This window comes from Bufo gargarizans, chromosome 2, assembly GCF_014858855.1.
Source record: "Bufo gargarizans isolate SCDJY-AF-19 chromosome 2, ASM1485885v1, whole genome shotgun sequence".
Lineage (NCBI taxonomy): Eukaryota > Metazoa > Chordata > Amphibia > Anura > Bufonidae > Bufo > Bufo gargarizans.
The window spans coordinates 280,213,009-280,238,467 of NC_058081.1; the positions used below are offsets into that span (position 1 = coordinate 280,213,009).

General features: G+C 44.9%; 1 protein-coding gene across 1 annotated transcript in view; it reads left to right on the top strand.

The window, feature by feature from the left end:
- Window positions 1-2,907: 2,907 nt before the first annotated feature.
- Window positions 2,908-25,459, top strand: part of TMEM168 (transmembrane protein 168) — a 35,510-nt gene continuing 12,958 nt past the window's right edge. Inside the window, exons 1-3 of the mRNA XM_044280317.1 lie at window positions 2,908-3,414; window positions 7,870-9,113; window positions 18,238-18,380. Of these exons, the coding sequence (XP_044136252.1) occupies window positions 7,977-9,113; window positions 18,238-18,380 (1,280 nt within the window). The 5' untranslated portion in view covers window positions 2,908-3,414; window positions 7,870-7,976. The remainder of the gene's footprint in view (window positions 3,415-7,869; window positions 9,114-18,237; window positions 18,381-25,459) is intronic.

Here is a 25,459-nt window from a genome sequence, read left to right on the forward strand (position 1 = left end):
TGACCAAGATACTTAGAATTTTTACCCAGAAGCAGATATTACTATCAGTGGATTTGTCACCTCTATCACTGACTACAATGATCCCAATATGAAGTTTTCTATTCCCTATAGTCCCATGCATAAATCGATGTTGAGTTGATATAAGACTCCTGCAGTGTCCCAGGGGGTCAGTAGTGTATGCTGGCCTTTGTAGTGCAGAGTAACCCACTAACCTGGGATCCACTGTCGTCTTCAATCTGGGCAGATGCTGGAACAGGCAGGTATTTAATGTTCGTGACGCCAGTGTCAATTAAACGGTGACACGCCGTGTAAAGTAATGTGGAATAACGGAACAACCACGGGATAGCCAACCAAAACTGGAACTTTACTGAATGTCAGCGAGAATCATGCATGGACGCAGTTGGAAGCGCAGTTCCATGGAAGACAGTTGGTTTGCATTTGAATACAGTTGGTTCTTAGAAGTTACAGACTGGCCGGTTATAGCAAGGTTCTTTACAGAGTGTTAATCACAGGAGTTGCAGTACAGGCGGCTTGCACTCTATTCCTGACTGGTCCTGAAACATGTGACTTATTCTCCAAGGTCTAATGCCCTATCTCTGGCGTATTCTTGAAGCTGTCTTTATCTAGTACCTCCTCTGTTATCTTGAGTACCTCTTGCTTTATCAGATTGGCCTCTGTTGTATTCTGTGTCCCGGCTGGTTGCTTATGATGTTTCAGCTAAAACGGATGATGACTCAGGAGGGGAACCTTTTCCTTGTATCCGGAACCCGGTTACAGGGCCTATACTACCCTCTCCTAGTCGGCAGGCTTCAGGCCTGCTCTACTCTCACAGGCCCATAGCCTGGCCTTGACTCAGACACAGGATCATCTCTGACTCCTTTTCCCACTGTCTGCTGCTTTTCTACTCCCTGACTGGGCCTTATATAAACTAGGGTTCCCTAGCTCCCTCTAGTGACTCAGAGCTGGAATGACACCCTAGCCGGCCTGCACATGCACATTTCACAGTAACAGGAAGTACATAGCATTACATTAACAAGATGTTTTATACCAACCTCCCCATAAATACAGGGGGAACGACAGTACCCAAGTGACCCTTCTGTAGTGACGGGGTATTACTCTCCCGTACACTACACTCCTTTACAATTTTTCTACCATACATGCAGATAACGGTCACCAATACGGCAGTTACCACATCCTGAAAATGGACGGAACAGACACCACATTGTGTTTATCATTTTATTGGAAGCATATGTTATAATATCCCTTGAAATCATGTTTTCGCAATATCTTCTATTTTCTTGCATATATGTATTATGAACATATATTGAAATGGAATATGAATTGATTGTGGACCTGATGATTAATACTTACTCCAGTAGTGATGGCCATTTTTTAATTTGTTATTTTTCTATTTGTAATTCTTTAATTTTCTATTTTTGATTCAGTCATGTATTAATGATACTACATATTTCCGTTTTCTGTAATTTTTGATGTAATTTGTTCTATCACACTTGCAGTGTCTAACAAAGCATGCCTATATACAATATATAGGAATGGTGCCATTTATAATACACATGTACTCAGACACTCAATTGTACCTCTTAAAAGATTTACAAAATTCACAAATATGCAACCTTTATCTTGATGCAACTGGATCAGTCATAAGAAAGCCACAAGACATAAATCAAAAAATACTATATTATGCTTTATGCATTAATTTACAGAAACCAAAGAAGGTTGTTGTGCCACTTGCAGAACTGGTCTCCTCGGACCACAGTACACCAACTATACAACATTGGCTAGCCTGTTTATGTCGGGACTTCACAAATATTTGTAATAAAAAACTAACACCGCAAAAAATAGAAGTTGATTTTAGTTGGGCACTTATTCATGCAACGTTACATGCATTTAATCAAGTTAGTATTACCGAATACCTAAAAAAGTGCTTTTTAGTCTGTGAAGGTAAAAGATCCTGTGATTTCACTGTTTTACACATCTGTGCAGCACATATGAGAAAACTAATTTCTGTAAAAACACACAGAACAAATACAAATAAGGATACAAAAAAACTGTTCCTGTATTCATTTGCAGTTCTTCAAAATGCTACCAATCTCAATGATATAAAAATTCAAATATCACGAATGACAAAAAGGGGCCCTTACTCTTTATATTTTCACCCTTTGATTAGTGGCCCAACGGCGTTTAACCCCTTAAATTCCTCAGTTACTTATTCAAAATGCTGAAAATGTATATAGTTGGCAAGGTTGGCACCTATTTTAATGCCAATCTACAGTTTGGGCCAGGCTGGATACAGTTGGGTATTATAGAGGGGTCCTCACTCTTTATATTTCCACCCTTAGATTAGTGGCCCAACGGCATTTAACCCCTTAAATTCCTCAGTTACTTATTCAAAATGCTGAAAATGTATATAGTTGGCAAGGTTGGCACCTGTTTTCCTGCCAATCCACAGTTTGGGCCAGGCTGGGTACAGTTGGGTGTTATGGAGGGGTCCTTACTCTGTATATTTCCACCCTTAGTTTAGTGGCCCAACAGCGTTTAACCCCTTAAAATCACCAGTTACTTATTCAAAATGCTGAAAATGTATATAGTTGGCAAGGTTGGCACCTGTTTTAATGCCAATCCACAGTTTGGGCGAGGCTGGATACAGTTGGGTGTTATAGAGGGGTCCTTACTCTTTATATTTCCACCCTTAGATTAGTGGCCCAACGGTGTTTAACCCCTTATATTCCTCAGTTACTTATTCAAAATGCATATTTTTCCATCCATTTTTCACTATTTTTTTTTCAGTAAAAACACCAATAATGTAGATTTTTTTTATTAATCTGATTGTTCACAAATAATATTTAACATTTATGTAGAAAAAAAACAGATTTACTGCAGAGGAATAAGAGGCAAAAAGGTTTATTTGTCATAGTAATGTATAAGAAACTGCCGAATAAGAAACCAACTTCAGTGAATAAGAAACTGGACGAATAAGAAACCAACTTCAGCCTCGTCCTTATTACACGTTACAGTATTGGTACCTTTAACTTGGCACTCTGTTTGGCACTATATATGGGGGCACTCTGACCTTGTGGGGGAAGGGCCAGTATCCCTAACCGGTTCCATGAAATGTAAAGAAACCCTTCGGCAGAAGTCATCACGTCTCCCGGGATTTACTAATACACCTTGCATTGGACAGGTCTCCAGGAAATAGGCGCTGCGGCTCATGCCTGTCATTCACTGTGGTAAAGGTCGCGAAGCTGAGCGCTGCGATAGGTGGTTTGTCCCTTCCTGCTTTCCCTCGCTAGTGACACGGCTTCAACATGGCGGCGTTTGCGGAAACAAGGAAACTTTAATGGCTTTACCGAGAGAGCAGTAACTGCGGCCGTGCGTGGCAGCGGCAAGGCGCCGGTGAGTACCGAACCTGCTGTCCACGAGCAGGGGCTGCCGGTGGAGCTGCCGGTTATGCTGGGACCTGCAGTTTCCTCGGGAACTTCCCACAATGCAGCACGCCTTGCTGGCTAAGTGTACATATAAACCTGGGTCTGACTGGAAGTCCCTGTTATTCCCTGCATTACAGGGGTTTTCTTATGTCACTTTATTGGTTGCTGCAGTATTTGTACAGTCTGTCCCTGGGCCCAGTGTATACAGGTCACCTGGCCATACACATGGGCTTAGTTTAGTCACAAGGCCTGGGTGACATCTGCCATCTCAGGGGCCTCCTTCACAGATTTTGGGACAATATAAGTAGTATGCTGCGCCATGTTGCAGGATGGCACAGGAGCTGCCCCATGGCACTGACAGCCGGAGCCAGCTATACGTTACGGCAGACGCAATGCCGCAGCGCTCAGGGTTGTACATGGCGTCATTTATTACTGCGTTTAATGTCGTTAAAGAAAAACATTGGGGGAGATTTATCCAAACTGGTGTAAAGGAAAACTGCTGTAGTTGCCCTTAGTAACCAATGATTCCAACTTTAATATATATATATTTTTTAAAGCTACTTTGGAAAATGAAAGGATCATACCGGTTGCTATGGACAACCACACCAGCTTTCCTTTTCACCAGTTTTTATAAGTCTCCCCCACAGCCTTTCCCATCCTAAAATGTATCATTATTAAAGGGGTTGTGCCCTATTATGTGGATAGAGGATAACTCTCTGATCGTTGGGGGTCTGACCTCTGAGACCCCCACCGATGCCAAATGGGGTCCAGTTCCCCCCAGTCTGATGGAGCAGCATTCTCTGTGGGACCGCTGGAAATACCATAGCTGAGTACAGTGCATAGCTATTTCCGAGATCCCATAGAGAATGAATGGAGCAGCTGGGCACACACACAACCTGCTGCTCCATCAGACTGGGGGAATGAAGCCCTTGGCCTCCCAGCAGTCAGACCCCCAGATTCATACAAAGTCACGTGTACCCCAGAACATCTACAGCTGGTTCCTCACACTCAGCTTTTGATGGACAATTGTAAAAATTATGGGGCTCCAAGTATAGCAACAAAAAAATAAATGTTTCCCGAGCAAAAGTAATTAAACTGGTATCTCTGTAATGTTGGTGACCCCCAGAGTAAATTCATCATGACGCATACGCCTCTATTGTGTCACTGCACAGCCTGATATTAATATCAATCAGTGCTGTCAACTGTTAACCCCCTGCTGGACCTTTATTGCAGTCTACTAGCAATTTGTTCATAAGTTCTAGTAGGATTAACTGAGGAATGGTACAATATAGAGTCACAAGATTTGACTCCCCAGGATTGTTATTGCCTAAGAAATGCAAGTTGTTACTAAAACAGACATGTCCCCTTCAAGTACATGATCGCTGGGGGCCCCACCTTGGTTACCAGGTTCTAGTGTTCTCTGGGTCAAGTATGGATAGGTAAATAGTGTTGATCTTGGGACAATCCCTTACATTTTTGCTGCTGTTTCTGTGCCGCTGGTCACTGGGGTTTGCCACCCATCACGTGGCCATTGCTGCCCACCAAAGTTACGTCCTTGTAGATGAGCTCTCAGGTGGGTATGTCGTGCCACCGGGGGTTGGTGGTAGACTCTGAAGAGACCTGAGGCACGGGCAGAGCAGGACACAGGCACAATGGATGGTGGTGCATGCTGGTGCCAAGGGCACAAGCGAAAGACCTAGGCACATACCTCTGGTGCCAGGTGCTCGCACCGCCACAGTCATTGTTGTGGATCTGGATGATGACATCACGCAGTGATAACCACCAGGCTCGCCTGTAGATCTAGGGAGCAGCAACCTTCGGCACTCCAGCTGCTGTGAAACTACAACACCCAGCATGCACACTTGCTCATCTGTTCTTGTAACTCCTAAAGAAGTGAAAGGAGGATACTGGGAGTTGTAGTTTCAGAACAGGTGGAGTGCCGGAGGTTGCTGATAGAGGCTGTCATTTTGTGTTATGCTTGATCTTGCTATAAAGGGGAGTTTGTCTTCCATGACTCATGCCACAAAATTGCCACCACCGCTGTGGTTATTGGATTGTACAGTTTTACAGCGAAGGCTTCATGCACTTGGCAGAGGGACTGTATGTCCTGGAGGCTGTAAATGGCCACATGCAGTCCTTGTAGCACCATGCGGCGCCGCATTACAGAAGAAATCCTTATAGCACACAATGTCTCTAGTTCAGCATCTGATGGAACATGCTGCAATGAATTATCCTTGATGGATTCATAGGAAAGCTGACAGGTGACATAGAGGTCTACGGGTGACAGGTCTGTCCGTTATGGAGGTCTCCTGTTGGCGTGTCCAGCGCTGGGACCCCCGCTGACTTCTATAAGCAGGAGTCTGCAGCGCTCAGCCACTTTTCCTCACTGGTGAGCACCGTAGTGAAGACGGTCCCCTAGACCTTCTATTAAGGCCGTCTTCAGTACCGCACTCAGCAGGGAGCAGAGACCGCACTCGGCTGAGCGCTTCAGACTCCTCATTATAGAGAAAAACAAGGTTCTCGGACCCCCACTAAATTGTACAGCAAGGCCACTTACCCCGCCAGTAAGGATCGGTCCCCTCCTTCCTCTCTTCAGAGCGGTGTGCCATAAGCTCCAGCAGCCCGCTCAAACTGACCAATAACTCCTCACTGTTATGAGCCTTGTTATTGGTTGTTTCAGGCAGCAGCGCTCGCTGATGAATGCCAGGGAAAAGTCTAAGGTGTATCAGGGAGTAAAGTGACCTGAATAGGCGTCTATGACGCTTGTACAGGCGTTATTGCGACCTATGGTAGGGGGAACCAGCAATTCTATAGAGTGGCAAAAAATACTGCTTCAGCAGAATCAAACACCGCTTTGCAGCAAAAAATACTGCCGCCTTCACCACAGTATTCATCTGTATCACTGTCCTGAAGACTTTGATACAGTTGAGTTCAGGATGGCACCTGTGACTGCTGACCAGTTGTATAAGTACCTGTTGCTCTCCTAGCATGAATAAATGCTGAGAGCATCAGATCCTTATGTACCCAGGCAGTGGCCATGAGGAGGGCTCGGGCGGCCCCCTGTGTATCGGTCCACCAGGAAGTTTCCCTGTAGGGTCTATGGCCAGTCCACCCCTAAAGTTGCTGTTCATACACAGATTTTGACAACGGAACATGTTGCAAATTCTGCGCCAAATCTGCCAGGCGGCCGCACAGAAACTGCCTCCCATTGTTTTCAGTGGTAGCAATGCCCCTTTATGAAAATCTTCTCTTTTTGCAGTAACGTCCTCGTGATCCTGTGATAGACTTATGTTTGCACACAGCAGCCAATCCGAGGAGGCCGAGCTGCAGGATGAACCCATGATAAGATGGGAGGGAGCATCAGTAAATAGATCTGAGTGCACTAATGGAGTTCTAATTTTCTATACCGTACAACCTGTTCTTTGGAGTTCTTTTCTCAAATAGGAATTATGCTGTGTATGCCTACTCTTTGTCCAAGCATGGACGATGTGCAGTTAGTGACCTGTCAAGTTCTTCTGCTGCCTTTGTCTTCCCTGAGAAAAGAATATACAAACCAATCCCGGCAGAGCTGTCAATCATCATGTGTGGGCGGGGTAATCAGGACTCCTAATGTCTCTCCTAGGAGTCCTGTCAGGATTTGATCTGCTATCATGCTATCAAACATAGAAACCTATATATCACAGAGCTCGGCTTCTTACCCTCTGTCATATCCTGATGTCAGACAGAACAATAGAAATAATCTGCCAGATTCACTTTGTCTCTGATAATGTATCTAGTTTCACAGAATTGGACTTTTGGTAAAGATTTGTAATGCCTGAAGTGGAGAATGGAATACAGTATCCGTGCTTGTCACTTCTTTTACATTATTAGGCTACTTTCACACTTGCGTTTGATCGGATCCGTTCTGAACGGATCCGATCATATTAATGCAGACGGAGGCTCCGTTCAGTACGGATCCGTCTGCATTAATAACTTAGAAAAATTTCTAAGTGCGAAAGTAGCCTGAGCGGATCCGTTCAGACTTTCAATGTAAAGTCAATGGGGGACGGATCCGCTTGAAGATTGAGCCATATGGTGTCATCTTCAAGCGGATCCGTTCCCATTGACTTACATTGTAAGTCTTGACGGATTCGCACGGCCAGGCGGACAGCTGAACGCTGCAAGCAGCGTTCAGCTGTCCGCCTGGCCGTGCGGAGGCGAGCGGAGCGGAGGCTGAACGCCGCCAGACTGACTGATGCAGTCTGAGCGGATCCGCATCCATTCAGACTGCATCAGGGCTGGACGGAAGCGTTCTGCTCCGCTCGTGAGCTCCTTCAAACGGAGCTCATGAGCGGACAGCGGAATGCTAGTGTGAAAGTAGCCTTACTAAGTACTATGATTTACGTTCTCAGGTTGGTGCTAACTCTCTTCTTTTTATTTGTAGGCTGCTTGGTGAAATGAGACAAATCAGAAACGGTCTGCAAGTTGGACATTCTCTATGAAAACTGAACAATCCATTTTTTGTGAAAAAGACACTAGCCGCAGGTTTACATGTGTAGGTCACTCCGTTACTGCGTTAGTCACTGTTTGCATGCAGCAATGACTCGACTGGAAGAGGCAAACCGAGAGGTCAACATGCATTCTTCTGTCCGATATCTGGGCTACTTAGCCAGGATAAGTCTCTTAGTGGCCATATGTATGGGCCTTTATGTTAGGTGGGAACAGACGGCAGATGCTCTGATACTGGTCATCTTTATACTGGGGCTGTTCATCCTTGGAATTGCAAGTATCCTCTACTACTATTTTTCCATGGAAGCTGCCAGTCTGAGCCTTTCTAATCTTTGGTTTGGATTTCTACTTGGTCTCCTCTGTTTTATCGACAACTCAAAGTTCAAGTACGATGGAAAAGAAGAAGCTACAAAGTACCTGCTTGTTTTCTCCATCGGTATAAGAACGATGTGTGCTCTAGTGGAGAGAATCTGTGGATATGCTCGCCATCGTCCAACTCTCCTGACTTCGGCTGAATTTTTGGAATTAGTTGGCTTTTCCATAGCTAGCACCATCATGCTGGTTCAGAAGTCCATCAGCATCATCTTACTGGTCTCTGCATTTGCTCTGATAATTATTGACTTACGAATGAAATCCTTTCTTGCACTTCCAAATCTGGGGACTTTTGCCATCCTCGCCCCCTTGTTGTTTTTCCCATCACTGGATATTCCTGTTAATCCTTATGCATTGTCCTGCTTTTTCTGCTGCATCATCAGCGAGCCACTTCTTGATGTCTATTTTAGTGGTCTTTCTGTCACCGAACGGTGGAAGCCATATCTCTACCGAGGCAGAATTTGCAGAAGGTTTTCAGTCATCTCTGTTGGATTGATTGAAGTGGTATTTTTTGTTCTTGCTGCCTTTAAACTAAGTGACTTAAATCTTTGGTATTTTGTCATTCCAGGTTTCTCCATCTTTGGTATTTTCTGGCTAATTTGTCATATTATATTTTTAATTACTCTCTGGGGTTTTCATACAAAGCTAAATGATTGCCATAAAGTATATTACACACACAGATCAGATAACAACAGCCTTGACAGAGTTATGGCATCCAAAGGAATGCGCCATTTTTGCCTAATTTCTGAACGTTTGGTATTCTTCAGCCTCCTAGCAACAGCGATTTTAGGTGCCGTTTCTTGGCAGGTGAGTTCATTATTCATAAATAAATTCAAAAAAGTTCTCATTTTCATGTAACGTTCATGTGGTGTTATATATTCTCTCTAGTAATACATCTAGTATAATTTTTTATGCATTTTACTCATTTTGGGCTAAAAATCTTTTTTTCTCGCTAGTATCATTGGGGGACACAGACCGTGGGTATAGCTGCTTGCTGCCACTAGGAGGCGACACTAGGCTAAGAAGTGATAACTCCTCCCCCGCAGGCTATACCCCCTCCAGCCTGGAGAGAGCATATCAGTTTTTAGCTTAGTGTCGTAGGAGGCAGACCTCCCTGCTTTTGCAGGGCGGCTTACTTTTATTATTTTATCTTTTTCCTCTTTTAGGTTGGGGAAACAGAGTCGCCTAGCCACTCTGTCTACCCCGGGAGCAAGGCCGGTGTCGGAATCCCTCACCGCTCGCCCTCCCCAAGAAACGAAAGTGGACCAGGGCAGCCCAGCTTCCCGCCAGCCAAGGGGGTCACCTGAATCCGGCGAGACCCTCCGCCATTCCAGTCTCCTGCCACTTCGTGTGCCAGCGGCTGAAGAGGTGACTCTGCTGGTACTCTGAGAAAGGGTGAAGAGAAGAGGATGAAGATGGGGTGAGTAGTCCGTATTGGGTAAGTACCTCGGCCCTTCCCCTCCCCCTTCTCCCTTCCCCCCCGGTCACCTCATCATAAGATGGAGGACCTTTTTCCTCAGGTGGGCCATTCATGGCGAGGGCCCCACATTACCTCAGGCCCAATGTAGGTTTGGGCTTCTGTCCATACGGGTTAACCCTTTGTGGCAAGTCGTTTGTTTGCAGCCGACACTGCATTATCTGAGTGTCCCCTTTCTGCATGCCAATTACCTTAGATTAGGAAGTTAACCTAACCCTAACCCCTTCCTGCCGGCATGTCCACCCTGGTGGTGGGGTATGGGGCTGGGCCCATGTCCTATCTGGACAGGGCAGGTCTGCTCACAGTTTCCCAATCCGCCCTCCGGGGCTGTTTAGTTGAGAATGCACACATGAAGAATTCCCAGACCACCTTCTGGGTCGTCTGGTGTATAGGCCACCACAGGTGAAATCCAGGGGAGCACATCTGAGGGATTCCCAATCCGCCATACGGGCCGTTTGGTTGATAATGCTCCACCTGCACAAATACAGGGGAGCACATCTGAAGGATTCCCAATCCGCCCGCTGAGGCCGTTTGGTTGATAATGCTCCACCTGCACAAATGCAGGGGAGCACATCTGCAGGATTCCCAATCCGCCCGTTGGGCTGTTTGGTTGATATTACTCCACCTGCACACATACAGGGGAGCACATCTGGAGGATTCCCAATCCGCCCGCTGGGGCCGTTTGGTTGATAATACTCCACCTACAAAAATACAGGGGGGCGCATCTGAAGGATTCCCAATCCGCCCTACGGGGTCGTTTGGTTGATTAATGCTCCACCTGCACAAATCCAGGGGAGCACATCTGAGGATTCCCAATCCGCCCGCTGAGGCCGTTGGTTGATAATACTCCACCTGCACGGATCCGGGGGAGCACATCTGAAGGATTCCCAATCCGCCCTACGGGGCCGTTTGGTTGATAATGCTCCACCTGCACGGATCCGGGGGGAACACAGATGCAGGGTTCCCAATCCGCCCTACGGGGCCGTTTGGTTGATAATGCTCCACCTGCACAAGCCAGGGGAACACAGCTGCTGGATTCCCAGTCCACCCTCTTGGGTCATTTGGTTGTTAATCCACATGCGCAATCCAATGGAGGACCTCTGGCAGTTCCCAATCCACCCTCCTGGATTGTGGGTCGATTGAGTACCGCCCACACAATCCTGTGAGCGGTCAGGTAGGGATGCCGATTCCACCTCCTGGGTGTTTTGATGGTTATATCACCGCTGTCACAGCCTGCAACTGCCATGGCTGGATGCTAAGAGGTAGAGCTGCGCACGAGTAGGACATTCCTCCTCGGTCTCCTCCGCACCTCCATCCTTCCTCATTAGGGTGATATTCAGAACCCTCCCTTCTGACAGGGGTTGGTTCTGAGGGAACAGTCTGCGGACTCTGATATGAACCTTCTAGACTGCATCCATGCTACCGGCAGTACTGATTGTCTGCATTGCCCCTTCCTTAGGCGGCATTTGCTTTGCTACTGGATACAGTCCTTACCCTTTGTATTCCCTCCTTCCACAGGTGGACTGACGGCACTTGCACTGGTCAGTGCCAGCCATTTGCGTCTCCCCTTTCGGTTGTTGATGGATTGCTGTTCCACTGGGTACAGTACTGGCGTTATGCATTAGCCTCTCTTATAGGAGGCGTTATGGCTTTATCGCGGGTGGCAATGTTTGCTGTAAGTATTACCACCTTGCTTAGGTGGAGGAATTCTCTACCCACCGGGAACGGGACTATTCGTATGCATTATCCTCTTCGATAGGGGTGTAATTCTCTGCCATAGGGGTCAATTCCTACTGGGTGCATTACCCCCTGCCATAGGTTAGGTACTGGCGCTAACCTCAGGATACAGTACTCCCTATATATTTTTCTCCCCTTCATGGGTGGAGTGGTTGCACTTCCATTGAGGGTAGTGCTTACAGTACGCGTTACCCCCTCCAGGGAGGGGGTTATTACACTACCGTTGGATGCGGTTCTGTTTATCTCCCTACCTTCCTTCCTTGACGGAGGGTTGCGCTACCACTGAATACTATTCAACAGTCGTGGCATTACCCCCTTCTACATCTAACGGGAAATCACTGAGCATCTATGCATGCTTTAATTCAACTAAGCCTCCGCACTAGATGCCGTGGCTTCCTTCACGGGTGGGCCGCGGCAACAGTCGTTGCCATTGGTGCCTGGTACTCTTCATCTAGAGGTATATGGATACTGGGACTGCTCCCATACTGTATCCTCCCGTCTCTTCTGGTACTGGTGGTTGGCGCAGATAGGTCGTTCCTTGTGCTCTTAAGGGAGTCGCTCAGCAGCTCTTCAGGTGCCCTAGATTCCCATCCCTATGGGCCTCCACCGTTCAGGTCGGTCAGAACTTGGTCCTCTACAGCGTGTGGGTGCACGCCATTATACAAATGTTGGGATTACGACCCAGCGAGCCCAAGGTTGCACTGACTCTGTATTCTGGGCCACCACTCTTCCTCATTAGGTGAGGGTGTTTTGCTGGCATTCTGCATTGACTACTACAGCGTGTTCTCTAAGTCAGGATGGCCGAGTGGTCTAATGTGCCAGACTCAAGAGTTAATCTCTTCCGTGTATGGGTGTTCGGGTCTCCAAATGGAGGCGTGGGTTCAGATCCCACTTCTGACAAAAAAAAAAAAAAAAAAAAAAAAGCAAGGGTAGTTCTCACAAGGGCCGGAGATCGAACTCATGGCAGTGGGTCAGCCCCCTCAGATAGGGGTTCTACCCTGACACTGCTTCGGCGGTTGCTCTGGTTTTGCCCCCTTTTTAGATGGAATGCCTCAGAATGGCTCTGGTTGACTGAGTTAGCTTGGTTCCATGCTACTTCTGGGTGTCCTTAGGCCTCTCCCTCAGTTTTACGCTGGGAGGAGCAGGCGGTAGCTATTACTGTACAAAGGGTATTTGCATCTCCACTACATGCTAGGGTTCCTACTGAACATTCCTATTGCACAGTTCCTTCGTCAGACGGCGGTTTCTTCCGACTCTGGGATTGGTATCCTGTACGGTGTGGCATCCTCCTCAGCTGGAGTGTGGCCTTTGCGTTACTCTGGCAGCTTCCTTTGTATGGGCTCCTCCTCAAGGGTGTATTTCATTACCAAGAGATCTGTACAGTGCCAGTCCCTGATGGCAATGGGCTTGCCCTGACCTCTCAATGGTCTTCATTACTGTTAACTGTCCGTTGCTCTGACTACTATTGTTCTTGTGTCGTCAACTCGGGTTTTGCATTGGCGTCAGTGCCATAGCTATCAGCACCTTACTTGGGCGCGCTCGACTGGGTAGCTTAGTCCCTGTGGCACTCGTCTACCACTACGGTGATACTGTCCGTCAGATATGTTTACTTAGTCCCTGTGGCACTCGTCTACCACTACAGTGATTCCTTCCTTCAGTTATGGTTACTTCTGGTCATTCCTTTCACTGCTCCTTCCGGGGGTGGACTACGGTCCCCCCAAGCCAGGCTGAGCGGGTGACTGTCACACCTTGTCACCACTGGTAGGGATTTCGTTCCTTGAACGGAACACCCCTATTTTTCTTTCCTGTCCTTCCTCTAGCTGGACTGCTGACCACCTTTTCCCTTCGGTCTCCTCGACCGGTGGCAATGGGTTGTATAGCTATGGAATCCGGGATCTATTTTTTTCCACGGAGAGTATTCTCTTATCTTGGTCTCTGCCCGGAAGTCAATATATGTCAATTATGGGTTTTTTTTTTTTTCCCATTACCGGTTTCTTTTAACCAGAGGAGGATCCTGCGAACCTGGATTTTGGTTCCGCTCCCACAGTTGTGGTCTACGACCGGCTTCGCCCCGACGATCGGTAGATCGCTGGGGGCGTTTCAGGAACAAACAAGCCCCCCCCCTCTGGGACTTCTTCTTCTTCTTTTTGTACGTCCATTTGTCCTTTGTCATTTGCATCAGGCAGTGCTCCGCCAGAATTTTCTTTCTGGCGGAAGGTCACCGCTTTTCGGGTCTTCTCGGACATGGTTTTTCTCTTCTTTCTCCCTCGTATTTAAGGGCGGGCTCTCCATCAGCCATCTATTTTGGCCTCGGAGATTTGCTGGTCCATATCTGGCGCGTTGGCGCGTTCCGCTGTATGGGTTTTCTGCCTGATTTTCTTGGAGGTCCTTGTCATAGCTGGCGTCTTCCAACGGGATGCTTTTTTTCCTGGGATGTCTGCCTGTCGGTTGCTTCCTAGCGGAGTGATGGCCTGGCTGTCCAGCGGTCTTCATTTCTCGGGTTCATCTACTCCAGACATCGCTTCTAGAGGGCAGCGTCTTGGTCTTCCGGCAAGTTCACCGAGTTTTTCGGGGGTCTTTTCTAGCCATCATCTGTTGCTGCTCCAGGCAGCAAGATCTTGCAGGCGGCAGCGGATGCCGCATCCTCGAGGGCGTTTTTTCTCCAGGGGCGTGTGATTTTTTTTTCCCTCCCCGTGGACTGCTTTAGGACGTCCCACGGTCTGTGTCCCCCAATGATACTAGCGAGAAAACGAGATTTTTGTGAACTCACCTGTAAAATCTCTTTCTCGCGTAGTTCATTGGGGGACACAGCTCCCACCCAGTGTTCTGTTTGCCGCACATATTGGCGGTTGGTGGGCCAGTATGGTCCTCAGTTCTGGTGCATTCCGACTGATGTTTGTCGGTTGTGGGTTGTGTACTGTATTTTCATTATTGATTTTTTTTCTCCTACTCCTATTGCTTGGGCACAAACTGATATGCTCTCTCCAGGCTGGAGGGGGTATAGCCTGCGGGGGAGGAGTTATCACTTCTTAGCCTAGTGTCGCCTCCTAGTGGCAGCAAGCAGCTATACCCACGGTCTGTGTCCCCCAATGAACTACGCGAGAAAGAGATTTTACAGGTGAGTTCACAAAAATCTCGTTTTTCAATTGGTCTTTATTAAAAATATTGAGCCGTTCTGTCACAAAGGGTTAACTGTTTTTCTAACTGTGTGACTTTTACTTTCACTTTGTGCTGGTCATCTAATGATCCTTATCTCTAAATTACTTAACCCCTTCCCGACCTTTGACGTAATGTTACGTCATGGGAACCACTGAGTTCCCGCAATTTGACGTAATAGTACGTCATAGTGATCGCGCGCGCACCGCTGGGTATCCGCCGGCATCACTGTAAAAGCCGATGCCGGCGGATTAACCCCTTCTATGCCGCGGTCCGTGCTTACCGCGACATAGAGGTTTGTGTCAGGTGAATGATCGCATTGAGTCCCCACACTGCTGTGGCGGGGACCCGATGCGACACAAGGCAGCCCGATGTCGTGCAGAAACTGCCCAATGCGTTGCACGGCATCATGAACTGCCTTCTACGGGTGCCGAGGAGATTCAGCCTCAGACTGGGTCTCCTAGGCAACCTGTTGGTGTATGACTCAGTGTCATACACTTACAGTAATGCATTACAATACAGATGTATTGTAATGCATTGCAGAGGGGATCAGACCCCCAAAAGTGAATGTCATAAATAAAGTAAAAAAAAAAATTAGTACCAGTCAGACCGTCACCTCATCCCGCAAATAATGAGACCCTACGAGAGAATCGGTCAAAAAATAAAAAAGCTATGGCTCTCAGACTGAGACACTAAAATATCATTATTTTGGTTTCAAAAATGCTATTATTGTGTAAAACTTAAATAAATAAGAAAAAGTAGACATATTAGGTATTGCCACATGCGTAACGATTTGCTCTATAAAAAAGTCACATGACCTAATCCCTAAAAACGGTGCCAAAACATAAATTGTTTTGTTATTTTGCCTCACTAAAAACATTAATATAGAGCAATAAAAAATCATATGTACCCCAAAATAGTACAAATAAAACTGGCACCTTATCCCGTAGTTTCCAAAATGTGGTCACTTTTTTGAGTTTCTACTGTAGAGGTGCTTCAGGGGGGCTTCAAATGGGACATGGTGTCAAAAAACAGTCCAGCAAAATCTGCCTTCCAAAAACAGTATGGCATTCCTTTCCTTCTGCGCCCTGCCGTGTGCCCATACAGCAGTTTACAACCACATATGGGGTGTTTCTGTAAACTACAGAATCAGAGCCATAAATATTGAGTTTTGTTTGGCCGTTAACCCTTGCTTTTTGTACCCGGAAAAAAATTATTAAAATGGAAAATCTGCTTTCCATTAATTCTTGTGGAACACCTATAGGGTTAACAAAGTTTGTAAAATCAGTTTTGAATACCTTGAGGGGTGTAGTTTCTAGAATAGGGTCATTTTTGGGTGGTTTCTATTATGTAAGCCTAACAAAGTGACGTCAGGCCTGAACTGGTCCTTGAAAAGTGGGTTTTTAAAAAAAATTCTGAAAAATTTAAAGATTTACTTCTTCTAAGCCTTGTAACATCCCCAAAAATAAAATGTAATTCCCAAAATGATCCAAACATGAAGTAGACATATGGGAAATGTAAAGTAATAACTATTTTTGTAGGTATTACTATGTATTATAGAAGTAGAGAAATTGAAACTTGGAAATTTGCTTTTTTTTCAAAAATTTTGGCAAATTTGGTATTTTATAAATAAAAATTTATTTTTACTCCATTTTACCAGTGTCATGAAGTACAATATGTGACGAAAAAACTATCTCAGAATGGCCTGGATAAGTCAAAGCGTTTTAAAGTTATCACCACATAAAGTGACACATGTCAGATTTGCAAAAAATGGCCTGGGCAGGAAGGTGAAAACAGGCCCGGGGTTGAAGGGGTTAAAGGTCATAAACACTTATTTAAGCCACATTCCTATCAGTAGGTTAAGAACTGAGCTATAATGGAGGTCAGAGATAAGGAGCTGTCCAGAACAGAGTGAAGATTCAGATTCTGCTACTAGATAAACTCAAAGCTGCACAAAGACAGTGGTTCAACATTTTTAATAAAGTCCCATTGAAAAAAAAAAAGTACCTCAAAATGAGTGCAATTCAATAAAAATAAAAAAAAGTCCCCAAAGGTTTTCATAGCCTTTAAAGATTTGTGGGTCTGCATCGGCCGTAAGTGAACCAGGTGTTGCAGGATCCAATAGCATTCCAAGTATTTCGCTGCTGAAATGAAAACACTACAGGCTGGTAAACTGTCCATCTTAGGCTACTTTCACACTTGCGCTTGATCGGATCCGATCATATTAATGCAGACTGAGGCTCCGTTCAGTACGGATCCGTCTGCATTAATAACTTAGAAAAATTTCTAAGTGCGCAAGATGCCTGAGCGGATCCGTTCAGACTTTCAATGTAAAGTCAATGGGGGACGGATCCGCTTGAAGATTGAGCCATATGGTGTCATCTTCAAGCGGATCCGTTCCCATTGACTTACATTGTAAGTCTGAACGGATCCGCTCGCCTCCGCACGGCCAGGCGGACAGCTGAACGCTGCAAGCAGCGTTCAGCTGTCCGCCTGGCCGAGCGGAGCGGAGGCTGAACGCCGCCAGACTGATGCAGTCTGAGCGGATCCGCTCCATTCAGACTGCATCAGGGCTGGACGGAGGCGTTCGGGTCCGCTCGTGAGCTCCTTCAAACGGAGCTCACGAACTGACCTATGAACGCTAGTGTGAAAGTAGCCTTAGATGGCTTGGTATTGTTCTGCTATCATAGCCACACCCTATATGTGTGAATGTACCCTTCACATACATAGCGTATTTGGTTCAGAATCTGCACCATGGTAACTCTCTACAAATACAGTACAATGGAAGTAAATGGGTTTAACAAACTACATTCACATTCTAACTATGCTGTGTGTTTTCAACTCGTGGATTTTGGACATGCATTTCACTCACTGCAGTGGGCAAAATCCATGGCCACGTCGGCATTGAAATCCGATACAAAATCTGCATGTAACAATTTCAACTAAATGGAAACTACAAGATTGACGCTGTCCATGAGGGCTAATTTGTGATGCTTTGAGTTCCTGTTCTGGCAGGTCTGCTGTTATGTACTCACAGGACCATAAATCGCTATAATGAGTTCAAGTCAAAGCAGCAGTGGTCAGTCCAGGAAATGCGTCACATATAGCGTATTTCCCCGACTGAACACGCTTGTGTGAAAGGATCATTACCGCTGTCACTACCTGCGGCCTTCACCAGTATCTCTCACCCGTGCAGCATGCTCCACATTCATCAGGTCCATCTTTTATTGCACTTTTCTGATTATGTTTGTCATTAAGTAGCTATCTATAGAACGTGCTACTGTTCACTTCCAGCCTGTGATGTGTTATGTATTTTTAAGCTCTTGTGACGAGTTCTGCAGTGACAGGCGGTACAGAAACAAATTCTGTCCATATGGGGAAACATTCCACATGAGAGATTTTTCCGCTGCCTGTATATACTGCTGTCAGCATTTAAAATACTGCTTTAGTACTTATGGATGACTCGCCTTAGTGTGAAAAAAGATTATTCTATTCAGCTTGAAAATTGTCTGCGGTTGTACTGGTTTTGTGACTCTTTCACCTTTTTTATTTTTGTTGTAGCCTTCTAATGGGATCTTTATGAGCATGTTTCTGATTGTACTACCGCTTGAGTCTATGGCACACGGATTATTCCACGAACTCGGCAGCTGTTTGGGTGGAACCTGTGTTGGTTATGCAGTTGTAATTCCCACAAATTTTTGCAGGTATGTTGTCCTTTTACAAAAAAAAATAAAGATTTGCACAGAAATTACTTGTTAAAACAGAAACTTGGAGAATATGGTTTGCGCCAGCGTAGCCATTTTGTAAATTAATTTACCCTACTATTATTATTATATTATATTATCATTATTTTCTTTTATCCCCCGTGCTTGAATCCTACTTCCTGGTTTGTCATGTGACTGCTGTCCGTTCATGCCTTAGGGCAGTGAGATGTGTTCTGACATCAGCAGGTCATGTGACTCTTGTCATACCCCTTGTTCCTACCAGTGATGCTTGTGTATCCTGCATTAGCAGGCTCCAATGCAGGACATAAGCCACAGCAACTAAGTATCAAATCAGATTTGCCACAGGGTGCAATGACAGACTAATAACTTTAGAATAAAGCAGTTTTAATAAATGGTGGTATTTGACACTAAGCTCTGCCCCCCGCCTCCACTTCCTGATTCTCTTCTCAGCCCAGCCTAGTGCAGCATCCTTGGAGGTGACACAGTGGGGAGTCGGATCCATCTAGATGCAGTAAAGGAGTTAGGCCCCTTTCACACGGGCGAGTTTTCCGTGCGGGTGCGATCCGTGCGGCGAACGTATGGCACCCGCACTAAATCCTGACCCATTCATTTCTATGGGGCTGTGCACATGAGCGATGTTTTTAACGCATCACTTGTGCGTTCAGTTGAAATCGCAGCATGCTCTATATTTTCCGATTTTGACGTGACGCAGGCCCCATAGAAGTGAATGGGGTGTGTGAAAATCGCATGGCATCCGCAAGCAAGTACGGATGCCGTGCGATTTGCACGCATGGTTGCTAGGAGACCATCGGGATGGAGACCCGATCATTATTATTTTCCCTTATAACATGGTTATAAGGGAAAATAGCATTCTGAATACAGAATGCATAGTAAACCAGCGCTAGAGGGGTTAAAAAAATAATAATAATAATTTAACTCGCCTTAGTCCACTTGCTCGCAAAGCTGGCATCTCCTTGTGTCTCCGCTGCTGAGGAACAGGACCTGGGGTGAGCTACTCCATTAAATAGAGCTTAAGGATCTTCGATGACGTCACTCCGGTCATCACATGATCTTTTACCATGGTGAATCACCATGGTAAAAGATCATGTGACGTACCATGTGATGACCGGAGTGACGTCATCGAAGGTCCTTAACCTGTATTTAATGGAGCAGCTCACCCCAGGTCCTGTTCATCAGCAGCGGAGACACAAGGAGATGCCAGCTTCGCGAGCAAGTGGACTAAGGTGAGTTAAATTATTATTATTTTTTTTTTAACCCCTCTAGCGCTGGTTTACTATGCATTCTGTATTCAGAATGCTATTATTTTCCCTTATAACCATGTTATAAGGGAAAATAATACAATCTTCAGAACATCAATCCCAAGCCCGAACTTCTATGAAGAAGTTCGGGTTTGGGTACCAAACATGCACGATTTTTCTCACGCGAGTGCAACGCATGACAATGTTTTGCACTTGCGCAGAAAAAATCGCGCATTTTCCCGCAACGCACCCGCCTCTTATCCGGGCAAAAAACATGACGCCCGTGTGAAAGAGGCCTTAGTGAGAGATGGTTGCTGGCGGTGTTTAGCTCAGTGTGCCTGCTGTGACGGCGCATGTGCTGCTATTGAGAGGAGATGTGATCCAGCTGGAGAGGGCGGTTGGAGGTTAGAGGTGTTTACTTCGGTGTATGAGCGAGGAAAAGAGTGCTTTGAACTGTGCCTTTCCGACTGACTGTCTGCGTTTCCTTATTAATCGCTCGCTAACTTCCAACTAATGTATTCAGACTTCTCAATACCCTCCTAATTGATTAATTTGGATTCTGGACTGTGCCTTCCTTACAAATAGCCTGCATTCCCTCACTGTTTGTTAACTCCTAACCAATGAGCTTGTTAATAATCTGCGTTCTTGCTGCAATGCCGCAGAAAAAAAAAGGAAGACCAGCATGAGTCTAATGCTAATAGACACTCGGCTGCGGGTGCTGGGTTAGAAACGAGACAGAAACAAAACGTCTTGGTAAATTTTTGACACCCACAACCCACCCATCGAGAACCCCTTACCCTAGGAAAGAGATAAGGGAGGGGACAGACCTCTGGAAGAGAACATACAGTTAAATGCCCCTGAAGGGAAAGAAATGGATGTTGTAATAGGTGACTCTGACCCCAAAAATGGTTAACGAGATCCTATATACTGTTACAAGGCTGGAGAGTATGATGGGGAAAGTGGTAACACAGATTGGGGCGATTCAAACAGATGTGAGCTTGATTTAGAGATGACCTAGTAAAGTTGCGGCAACGTATGCAGGAGATGGAGAGTAGAATATCGCCAATGGAAGATTTTCTATAGAAACTTGAGAAAGACGTAGCGTCTCTTAAACAGACTAACGTTGTTATGGAGAATTAACGAATTTGGAGGATAGGTCAAGAACAGTAAATCTGAGATGTATGGGAATACCTGAAGGAAAGGAGGGATCGGATTGTGTTGGATTTATGGAAAATAATTTTTTCGCCATAGAGTCCCTAGGCAAAAGAGAATGCCAGGAGAATACCTAAAAACAAGTTTAAGTTTGCATGTTACAGAGACTGGGAGGCTGTGTTGAAAGAGGCCAGAGTCTCTGAGAAGTTTGTAATAGATGGGACAAAAATAGAGTATTCCCGGATTACTCTGTGGCTACTAGTGCTCAAAGGAAGAAATATAATAATATAAAAAAGAGACTGAGGCAGGCTGGGGTTAAATATAACTTTTTTTTTTTTCCCAAGCTAAACTTCGATTTAAAAAATAAAATAAAAATTATTTATTTTTTATATTGTTTTTCAGTCAGCCGACGAAGCAAATGAATGCGCAGATTTGAAGGGCCTGTGTGAAATGTAGCAATTGATAACTTGAGTCCACTCGTTGGTTAGGTTGGAGTGGGAGGTTACAGGGCGTACATGCATGGGTATGGAGCTCTCTGTTTTTACAGAATTGGGAAATTAGGAGCAAATTGGTGGGGGGTTGGATTATGTGTCCTTAAGAGAGAGTGTTGTTTTTTTATTTTTTTTTATTAAGTATTTGAATGATGAGAATTATCTCATTTAATGCACGTGGGTTAAGAGAAAGGTTGAAAAGGTTTGCTATTTTTGACTGGATGGAGAGATACTTGTCAGCCATCATCTGCCTCCAGGAAACACACTTGGATAAAGAATTGATAAATTGTGTAAAAAAATAAAATAAAATGATGGATAGGAGCACGATATCACTCTGCATATACATCACATTCAAGAGGGGTTTCTATTTTAGTGCATAATAAAGTTAATTATGAATTTAAGGCAGATGACTGCGGCAGGTATCTCTTTTTACAGTGCAGGGTCAATGATGTACCGATGATAATTGCAAACATTGCACCCGATGTACTATATGACAAGAGTGTATATTGATTGCAGTGATGGACCCAAGTAAAGACGGACTATTTAACCGCCTCCGGACCGCCTAACGCAGATGTGCGGTCCGGAGGCGGCAGCCCTGCGCAGAGTGACGCATATACGCGTCATCTCGCGAGGGCCGAGATTTCCTGTGAACGCGCGCACGCGTTCACAGGAACTGAAGGTAAGCGAGTGGATCTCCAGCCTGCCAGCGGCGATCGCTCGCTGGCAGGCTGGAGATGTGATTTTTTTTTTTAACCCCTAACAGGTATATTAGACGCTGTTTTGATAACAGCGTCTAATATACCTGCTACCTGGTCCTCTGGTGGTCCCTTTTGTTTGGATCGACCACCAGAGGACACAGGTAGCTCAGTAAAGTACCACAAAACACTACACTACACTACCCTACCCTGTCACTTATTAACCCCTTATGAACCCCTGATCACCCATGATCACCCCATATAGACTCCCTGATCACCCCCCTGTCATTGATCACCCCCCTGTCCAGGGCTGTGGAGTCGGAGTCAATTTTGGGTACCTGGAGTCGGAGTCGGCAAAAAATGAACCGACTCCGACTCCTACTAAATTTTAATTGGAATAAAAAAAGCAAGTTTAAATGTCCGAATTCATAAACAGTTATAATTAATGACTTCTCTACTGTAAGAATAAAGGCCAATGCATGCAGTGCCTCACGTAACCGCAAAACAAACGCGTTTAGTGATGTGAAGAAGCATGCTTTTCATATGCTTCACTATATGGCACGCAATGCACAATTAGGAGTGGCAATACATATACTTTCCATTGTGTTGTGTTCTGATGTTACAGGGAACACAATGCCCATGGTTTACCTAGCCTCTCACTGATAAGGGATTAAGTAAATATGTGTTTTGCAGGACTAGAGACACTTGTATAAGTGAAGGGAATGGAGGGTCAATAGTTCAAGACTGAAGCTGTAAACCATGGATGTCAAACTCATGGCCCTCCAGATGTTGCAAAACTACAACTCCCATCATTCCCTGATAGCTGTAGTATGCCCAGGCATGATGGGAGTTGTAGTTTTGCAACAGCTGGAGGGCCACGAGTTTGACATCCCTGCTGTAAACCATTGGAAAAACTGCTGTCATTCAGCTAAGGCTATAAAACGTGTAAACTCAGAATGTTATCTTAAACTTTAAACATGACTATGGGATTCTTCTAGGGAAATCATGTTTTAAAATAAATGTCCCTTCTTGGATCCTCCCACTGCCCTGTCTTCAGCAGAAGATCAGCACACAAAGGAGAAGGCAGCAGCTTCTGCCCAACTACCTCTCTGTGCTAGAAGAGCTTAGAAGAACTTCTTTCTTTCCTTCAAGGAATGTATAAAATACATTTGCATATTAAATACAGAGGAGTCTTGAGTCGGAGCATTTATCTACCGACTCCACAGCCCTGCCCCTGTCATTGATCACCCCCCTGTAATTGGTCAGGCTCCGTTCAGACGTCCGTATGATTTTTACGGGTCCACGGATACATGGATCGGATCCGCAAAACGCATACGGACGTCTGAATGCAGCCTTACAGGGGGGTGATCAATGACAGGGGGGTGATCACCCCATATAGACTCCCTGATCACCCCCCTGTCATTGATCACCCCCCTGTAAGGCTCCATTCAGACTTTTTTTTGGGCCCAAGTTAGCGGAAATTATTATTATATTATTTTTTTATTTTTTTTTACTAAGTCTCATATTCCACTAACTTGTGTCAAAAAATAAAATCTCACATGAACTCACCATACCCCTCACGGAATCCAAATGCGTAAAATGTTTTAGACATTTATATTCCAGACTTCTTCTCACGCTTTAGGGCCCCTAAAATGCCAGGGCAGTATAAATACCCCACATGTGACCCCATTTCGGAAAGAAGACACCCCAAGGTATTCCATGAGGGGCATATTGAGTCCATGAAAGATTGAAATTTTTGTCCCAAGTTAGCGGAAAGGGAGACTGTGAGAAAATGCCCAAAAAAAAAAATATTTCCGCTAACTTGTGCCAAAAAAAATAAAAAATTCTATGAACTCGCCATGCCGCTCATTGAATACCTTGGGATGTCTTCTTGCCAAAATGGGGTCACATGTGGGGTATTTATACTGCCCTGGCTTTTTAGGGGCCCGAAAGCTTGAGAAGAAGTCTGGGATCCAAATGTCTAAAAATGCCCTCCTAAAAGGAATTTGGGCCGCTTTGCGCATCTAGGCTGCAAAAAAGTGTCACACATCTGGTATCGCCGTACTCGGGAGAAGTTGGGCAATGTGTTTTGGGGTGTCATTTTACATATACCCATGCTGGGTGAGATAAATATCTTGGTCAAATGCCAACTTTGTATAAAAAAATGGGAAAAGTTGTCTTTTGCCAAGATATTTCTCTCACCCAGCATGGGTATATGTAAAATGACACCCCAAAACACATTACCCAACTTCTCCTGAGTACGGTGATACCAGATGTGTGACACTTTTTTGCAGCCTAGGTGGGCAAAGGGGCACACATTCCAAAGTGCACCTTTCGGATTTCACCGGTCATTTTTTACAGATTTTGATTGCAAACTACTTCTCACACATATGGGCCCCTAAATTGCCAGGGCAGTATAACTACGCCACAAGTGACCCTATTTTGGAAAGAAGACACCCCAAGGTATTCCATGAGGGGCATGGCAAGTTCCAAGAATTTTTTATTTTTTGTCGCAAGTTAGTGGAATATGAGACTTTGTAAGAAAAAAAAAATATATAATCATTTTCCGCTAACTTGTGACAAAAAATAAAAAGTTCTATGAACTCACTATGCCCATCAGCGAATACCTTAGGGTGTCTACTTTCCGAAATGGGGTCATTTGTGGGGTGTTTGTACTGTCTGGCCATTGTAGAACCTCAGGAAACATGACAGATGCTAAGAAAGTCAGAGCTGCTTCAAAAAGCGGAAATTCACATTTTTGTACCATAGTTTGTAAACGCTATAACTTTTACCCAAACCATTTTTTTTTATTTTTTTTTGCCCAAACATTTTATTTTTTTTTTTAATCAAAGACATGTAGAACAATAAATTTAGCGAAAAATGTATATATGGATGTCGGGTTTTTTGCAAAATTTTACAGCTGAAAGTGAAAAATGTCATTTTTTTTTGCAAAAAAATCTTTAAATTTCGATTAATAACAAAAAAAGTAAAAATGTCAGCAGCAATGAAATACTACCAAATGAAAGCTCTATTAGTGAGAAGAAAAGGAGGTAAAATTCATTTGGGTGGTAAGTTGCATGACCGAGCAATAAACGGTGAAAGTAGTGTAGTGCAGAAGTGTAAAAAGTGGCCTGGTCATTAAGGGGGTTTCAGCTAGCGGGGTTGAAGTGGTTAATAGTAAGATCTCGTCGCACAACACTAATCTGGCCAGGTTGATAGCTGAGTTTAATTGGGTCAATGTTTGGCGATTTTATATAATCCGGAAGACGAGGTTTATTCTTGTTACTAAAAGACACATAAAACCTGGTCAAGGATAGATATTATTTTTGGTAATAGAAAACTGCTGGAAAGGAAAATAACAAATATAAAATATATTCCTATGTGAGATCATTGTGCAGTTGGGAAGAACAAATTGGAAAGAACAAAAAAAAAGTTAAAGAAATATATATTGAAAAATCTCA